This window comes from Arachis hypogaea, chromosome 9, assembly GCF_003086295.3.
Source record: "Arachis hypogaea cultivar Tifrunner chromosome 9, arahy.Tifrunner.gnm2.J5K5, whole genome shotgun sequence".
In the NCBI taxonomy this organism is placed as follows: Eukaryota; Viridiplantae; Streptophyta; class Magnoliopsida; order Fabales; family Fabaceae; genus Arachis; species Arachis hypogaea.
Window position 1 is genome coordinate 110,663,053 of NC_092044.1, and position 7,859 is coordinate 110,670,911.

At 31.7% G+C, this 7,859-nt stretch overlaps 2 protein-coding genes across 2 annotated transcripts; both read left to right on the forward strand.

Moving 5' to 3' along the window:
- Positions 1–503: 503 nt before the first annotated feature.
- On the forward strand, positions 504–1,230 carry LOC112711779 (uncharacterized). The gene has a single exon (XM_025764494.3). The coding sequence runs from the start codon at positions 687–689 to the stop codon at positions 1,041–1,043; it is 357 nt and encodes a 118-aa protein (XP_025620279.1). The 5' UTR covers positions 504–686; the 3' UTR covers positions 1,044–1,230.
- Positions 1,231–4,969: 3,739 nt separating this feature from the next.
- LOC112711780 (uncharacterized) lies at positions 4,970–7,362 on the forward strand. The gene is made up of 3 exons (XM_025764495.3): positions 4,970–6,458; positions 6,535–6,684; positions 6,760–7,362. Exons 1-3 carry the CDS (start codon positions 5,730–5,732, stop codon positions 7,039–7,041), a joined length of 1,161 nt encoding a protein of 386 aa, XP_025620280.1. The 5' UTR covers positions 4,970–5,729; the 3' UTR covers positions 7,042–7,362.
- Positions 7,363–7,859: the final 497 nt, after the last annotated feature.

Here is a 7,859-nt window from a genome sequence, read left to right on the forward strand (position 1 = left end):
TATTTTTTTAAAAAATTAAAAATTAAAAATAAAAAAATTATGTCATTTGAACTAATTGATTGACATTCCTAAGATGAATATTATTACTAGTATTTATATATATTTTATATAAGTGATTAGTTTAATATTTTAGAAAAAAATTAAATAAATTATTAACTTTTTGCTCCGCAGTTTAAAATACATTTAAGTTTTTAACTTTTTTAAAATTTAGATATTTACTATCAAATATGACTTTCGTTATACTAATCTAATTAATACAGATACATACGTAACAATTTTTAAAATTAAACAAATTTAACTCATAAATTATTAAAAAATTAATAATTTAAATATATTTTTTAATTCTTAAAAATTTAAATATTCTCTAACTAAAATGTCAGAAATGAATTTGTACTTTTCTCAATATTTTATGTAGAAGTAACATAATTGAATATGAATAAGAGGATTAAAGAATTGAGGGGTAGAAAGGTGGTGGTCCCCTCCGACCACCGTTGTCACATTTTCCACTGCTGATGTCCCTTAGAACATGGAGCAAATTATGCCATTCTCTCTCTCTTTCTCTCTCTCTCAACTCTAAAGCAGAGCACCATAATAAAAAGGCCTCATTGAACGAACAACAGACACTTCCTACTTGTTGAAGCAACACAAAAATCATGAAGTAAACAAACCAAACATAGCAAACAAAGATGGAGATAGAATCAGTGAAATGCGAGTGTTGTGGGTTGAAAGAGGATTGCACGCAAGACTACATCACCCAAGTCAAGTCCAAGTTCGACGGCAAATGGCTCTGCGGCTTGTGCTCAGAAGCAGTCAGAGACGAAGTCAGCAGAGGCATCGATGAAGCTGTCAAAGCTCACATGTCTTTCTGCCGCAAGTTCAAGTCCAACCCTGCCGTTAGAGTCGCCGACGGCATGAGGCAGATGCTCAGGAGAAGGTCCGGCGACTTGTCTTCTTCTCCTGCATCCTCCGCCAAGAAGTATTCCATTTCCAGGTCAACCTCCACTTCTCAAGTCGGTGATTCTTCCACCTTCTCACTCTACTAAACAAACAGAGCACTCTGCATCTGCATGCACGCACAACAACAAAACAGAGCGTGCTCTGTTTTCTTCTTTTTGTTGGAGTAATAATAATTCATATTTAGATTTTAGCATTTTCTGATTTTCATGTACAGTGCCTGTATTTCAGATCATAGTTTCGTATTAATTATATTCCGCTAATCCTTCTATGTCATCGATCTCTTTAATTTGTTTTTCTGTTCATGAAAACGTACAAAACCTAGGAACAAGTGAAGAACACCAATTTTGATGCTTCTCGGTCCAATCAGTTTTTTCTTTTTTGTGTCATATATTAATTAAGAAGCTGATTTGGGTGATTAAAAAACAAGGTATTGTGTCTCTGATGAAGTGGAAGGTTGGTGTTTTCCCTAATTACTTTTCGTCTTTATTGCAGCTCCATTGATCCCTCTCTTTTTATTTATGTTAATTTAACAAAAACTTGTCTCAATTATTAGATGATTTATAGGAATCGATTAAATTTTTATCTAATAATTTGTAATTATTAATTTTATACGAAGTCAAAAGCCATTATTTTTAATTTATTGTCCACTCAGAAAATGGGAAACTATGAAATCATTCTTAGAGAGATAAAAGGTAAATACTTTTTTGTTTAGATATATTAGGCTGATTTTTTTTGTTATGAAAGAGATAAAGGTGTTGTATCTGGTTATGAATGATAGAGATGTTACACTAATTTGTGAGACAGTTTTTTATTCTGATTTGGTGTTAAGAAATCGGACCTTTTGAGTTCTTTGTTTTTAAGATTTTGGAAGTAAATCGGAGGGTATGGAGGGAGAATATGAAATTCACATAAAATAAATCAAACCTGCGATTTCTCTATAATCAAATTCTTTTTTTGACAATTTACATGAAATCGGATGATTCGTTTTTTCTGTTGAGTTGTTTTTTGAATTAACTTCAAGAAGTCGTTGGGTCTGAGTTGTATCTGACACCACACTAATATTAAATACTACTACTTCTCATATCCAAGTCCAACACCAGCTTTACCTCTATAATCAAATTAAAAAGCGATATATTATTTCCTTTTCTTTTCTCGAAACAACCGAGGGAATTAAGCTAACCTGTTTTCCATGTTAAGTGAGATTCAATTTAACCAGGAGTAAGTATATTGTTAGGTTTGTGATGTAATTTATAACCATTCTATTCTCCCTACTTCCTAACCTTTGAAAAAGAGAAATATTATTTAGATTTAATTATTAAATTTATAATCAGGTTTTTATTTTTTTATTTTAAATAGATTTTTATATTATTTTTAACTTTGTAACTAAGTCATTGATAATATAAAAAAATATAGTTAAAAAAATATTTTTTTACAAAGTGAAGATATTCACGATTAAGAGCTTAATTAAATCTTTTATCACATATTTTTTAAAAGAAATATTCTATTAATTTTAATACTTTTGACATTAAAGAATCTAATTACAAAACTAAAAGTAATATAAAAAGTCAACTGAAAAAAATATAAAGACTCAATTATAAATTTAGCAAAACTATAAGGATTAATAAAATAATTAAACATAATATTTTAAAAATAATAAAAAATTAGTCCAAATAATTTAAAATTACTTTATTTAACATTTATTAATTATTATTAACATAATTATACAATTTTAAATATAATAAATATATAATTATATATGTTGGTAGATATTATATTATATAAAATAATTTTAAATATTATCTTCTTAACATTATCCTCATTTATTATATACTCGTAATTATTCATATATTGACTTCATTTAATTTTCTCTCTTGCATTGTTAAATAAAATGTAAAGGCCGATTAATTTAAATTTATAGGAAGAAAATCTTATATAATAGATCTGCTAATATTTTTGTCATGCATGACATATATACACTCAATCAAAATCTTTATAATACTAAATTAAGAAAAAAGAAAAATAAATACAAGAATTAATACACATAAACATCATAATCTATTCATAAATAATATAACATCTACTGCCAACTTTTGCACTGTATGGCCCCTCAATTATATTGCTACCATATTATATGAACGTTGACTTCATTGCAACTTGGCAGCCTAATATGATGATAGTTTTAATTTCTTCATGCTGAGCTATGCAATTAATTAATCAACATAGTTCCATTAAGTAATTAATGAAACATATATGAAGTGGCTAAAACACCAATTTGGTTGTGGATAAAGATGGATGGCGTATGAATTGTGGTACTTGATTTGTAATCAACTAATATAATTAAGATTTGATTGAATTATAAACTCATAATTGGGTGGCAAGCTAATAATGTTGGTCATCACTAGCTCTTAAGCACGTGGAATTCGATTCTTCAACACCATATATACCTTTCATGTAGTAAAAGAAGTTATTGATTTTCCGTAAGGAACAAGGGTAATAATGTTGACCACAAATCCTTATATACCTTTTCTTTTCAGGAATACCAAACACGATGTCAATAGAATCTTAGTCTCAATGCTAGTGGAAACTCTCTTTTTCAAACGCCCTTCTTTATCCTTCATGATTCATCTTATTAATTACTTTCACATAATAAGAAGAATTTCAAATGTACAAGGTATATCGATATTCCAATAATTTTAATTGTTACTGGTGTCAAAATATAAGATGAAAAAATATTATATAAATTCTCAACTTTCTTTAATTTTTTTATGTGAAACTAATTTCATGCACTCGTCATACTTAACAACATTAACAAATATAGCTAAAATGTGTATGATGCACTAATCTCCATTAATGAGGAAGGAGAAGATGGTTACCACTTACCCTCCCTGAGTTTGCTGGTTGGGTCATGGGTGTCGGGTACTTTCTCAATCCAACCTATCCATCTAGAGTTTTCTTTGTTTTGCATATTGGACATGTCTCAAATCTAAATATACTTATCGAACTTACTCACATGTTTCTTTGTTTGTTTGTTTTTTTGTGCGAGAGCCAAAGAAAGTTTTCATATCAAAATATGCAATAAAACGTAACAAATTAAATATCCCATTCAAATCATTTAACAAGCACAACGACTATAGTATAAGATTCAATAATATTAATTATTTAAGAAAAACAACTTTGAACCCTAGTTGTAGTAGTAGTAGTAGTGGGAGTAGTATTTAAGGAAGTTTGCATAAGGCATAACATTTTCCAAAATAATTAAAGTTTGAATAATTTTGATGGAGTATTGGATAGGTAATAGATATCGAGGGACAGATGGGTCGGTACTAGAATTTGCAATGTCCCAATTATGGAGGACATGGCATTTATGCTTGAGTAGGCTAAGAGTTGCCTCACTCGTGAGAATTCTTTGGAGTCTATCTGGAAACATTGATTGTGCAATCTCTTCGATAATTGTTCATGTCCCACGCTGTTTTCATTTTTTTAGCACACCATCAATCAACTCTTCGTTGCTCATGAATTGAGAGGGGGAAAAAACAATCAAATTAAATGCTGACTGAGCTTTTTCCGTATTCTATGTTAATGAAATCTCAGTTGTCATTTTGAAAATAATTGCCCTGCTAGAATTTCAAAAACATAATAAAATAACTAGTTGTGTTTAGAAATATATGTTAAGATTATCATTAGTTAAGTATTATTAGTTTTTTTTATTTTAACAAATGTATTAAAAACTTAAAAAAAAAAAGAGTAAAGTAGATGTTAACATTATTTCGGGATCAATGGAAGACATAATAATGGTAACACAGTTATTGGTCCGTTTCATGGTGCACATAGGTAAAGGTCAATTTTCATATTTCAAATCTCTTTTAGAGATTCTTTGAGTATATTTAAATATACGAAATCCGAGGATAACAGTGAGCAATTTTCACCTCACAATGTGAATTAGGAGAAGATGCATAACGTGACAAACACAGGTAAACTCAGTTTAATAAATGTAAGGTCATTGTTAGAGTAGAAGTTGGTATTTTTTCAATCCCCCTTGTCCCTTGACACTCTCCAACATGCATTGTTGAGTTTCCTTAGTGAGACGAGTTGTAATATAATCCCAGCGGGTTTGGTTCCGCAAATTAAAATGCACTTCATCAATGATGCTAATGACCTCACATTTGTACGTGTCCTAGCTAGCTAGCTTAGTAGTTAGCATGCAACCACATTTATTGAAGGGACAAATTAGAAAGGAAACCATTACCTACTTATTATTAATTAGTAGCAGTTGCAAAACATTATGCCTCGGATAATGCTGTGCTTGATCGATCATGTTAGCTGTTTTTTCAAGCATCCTTCTCTCCTTTTTTATTATTCATTATTAAAAGGTTAACAAACCAACTTAAAGTTAGTCAAATGTATAGTTTACTTGAATTTCGCTTTGTACATAAAGCTACTTATTAGTAAGCGCAAACTCTTAAATAAAATTTAAATCCGTAACAAATTAGTGATTGACCTAACTGACCTAGTGATAGCGTGTGAAACAAAAAAAAAATGATCAAAGTATCAACTATTCAACTTCATAATTCACTACTAAATTTTAGTGAAATTAATCAACCCATTTGGCAAATGGGTCAGCCCATATATTGGATCCATGAAGGGTATGTATGTCATTTTACTTGAGTATTTTTTCAAAAAAAACGGTTAACATAATGGCAACAAATACGACCGTTGGGATTCAAATTTGAAAAGATACTCAAAAGTTGAACGATTCTTCTAACAAGAACCAAATGAAAACTGAGAAGATTGTAGGGGAAATAACGATCAGATCCAGAGAAGCAATGAGAAGGGTCCCTTTGCATTCAAAATCCACCGCCGCCACAATGGAAGAAGAAGAAGAAGAAGAAGAAGAAGAGCACCTTGAGAACAGCAACAACAGCAGCTGCTACTACCCTGGTTGCAAGAAAGATGCTAATTGCAGCTGTGAGATTTGCTTGGCCAGCATCAATGCCACCCTTGATCTCATGCCAATGAGCATCCACAAAAGCTCTCTCACCAAGCTCTCTGCTTCCAAACCCAACAACAATCTCGAGTGTACTCCAACTCCAATCTCCTTTGACGCTTCCCATTTGTCCACACCAAAGTCAACTGCTTCTCACATACTACCATCTTCTACACCTGCCATTAAGTCCACTGCTAGATCATCATTGGTTTTCAACCAGAACGAGGAGGAGGACAAGAAGAAGGGAAAACAATGGTGTTTCACTGGTCTCAATATCTTGAGAATTCTACTGGGTTTAGGGTTCCTTTTGTGCGCAGATATTGTTTTCCCCAAGATTGTTTCTGGGATCATTCGCCCTGCCTTGTCACCTGAATTGGTGAAAAGGGTTGGTGAGAAATGCTGGCATGTGCAGGATTTGAATGGAAAGTTGAGGTTTTTGCAGAAAGAGTTGGCAAGTGTTGTTGATGGAAAGGTTTCTAATTGCAGCCATGTTCATTCCCTCTGGAAAATCAGCAAGGTATTATTTATTATTCGTCATTAATTCATTGGAAAATAAAAAATAAAAATTGAGAACTGAAATTGCATATTCACAGGATGGTGTACTATTGAATTCAAGGTGCACATTGTACAAATCAGCAATTGAGGAAGTAACAGTATGGGGATGGCCTTTGCAGACATCAGGATTGCTCACAACTGGCTTCTCTTCCACAACATTCACTATCTTATCTGGAAGACTCTCTGAGGTAATTAATTCACAACGATTCTCAACTATGCTTTTCTAATACTATATTGATTTGACTCACTCACTCTGGATTTAGTGGAATGGTGGACATGTTAGCTACTTGGTTAGAAAGGCCAATGCTTCATGGGTTCAACCAAAATGGGGTGCCTCCGTGGTTCAATTACACCCCAACACATGGATTCTTCAATATCAAAGAAGCTATTGCACCAGATTGCATTCAGCAGCACTGGACTTCCTTAAATCTAGGATCTCAAGAATTGTTGGCAAAGTCAAGAAAAGTTTTTGGATGCTTGCTGCAGTGGAGGATACTTTATACAATGAATTCACAGCAAACAATGGGATTAAAATCCCAACTTGAAGCCTAAACAAGCAAAGCTCAATTTGGAGTTATCATCAATCAAATAAAGATTAGCATGGACCAGGTTCTCATTTCTTATGAGAAGCTTCATTTTCTTCTTGCTAAGGTTCTTTTTAATTTGCATTTTTCTTTCAACCATGGATCGATACTCATTAGTTTGACTAGTCTAATTTGCCACGTCTGTTTTAGAGGAAAGCGGCGCCAGAATGTGATTTGGTCAAAAACTGAAATTACATTCTCAACTTTCAAATGTGTATTTGTTGTTTTTCTATTTTTTTGGTCTGGTCTATTTTAATGGAAGTTCTTTTTTCTTTTTGGTTAGTAACGGAAGTTCAAACACCATAAGTAAACAAATTGTTAGGCCTGATTTCTGGTTCGGCCCAATATAGAAGGTGTCTGAAAGCTATGCTGTCCGACAAAAATTTAAACAAGTATCGGGGTTGGACAACTATTGACAGCGTTAAACTTTTAAATGAAATTTTGATTTACGACTGATTAGTTCTTGACCGATTGAGTTACAAGTTATAACTTTGAAGATACTATGGCAATAAAAAATATTAAAAAATATAAAAATGTAGATGAAACGAAATCTATGTCAAGTATGTCACACATTGTTATTCTTGTATACGACTGTAAGGTAGCGATTCTTTCTAAAAAAGACAGAACCGAATAATAGGATGGAAATATTAAAAATTATTATTTGTATATTGTGTTTGGATACGATGTACAAAACATTAATGTAATGTCTAGTATTATATTTGGATACACATGAATAAGACTAAAATATTATATAAAATGACTAAAATAGCCATGTGATT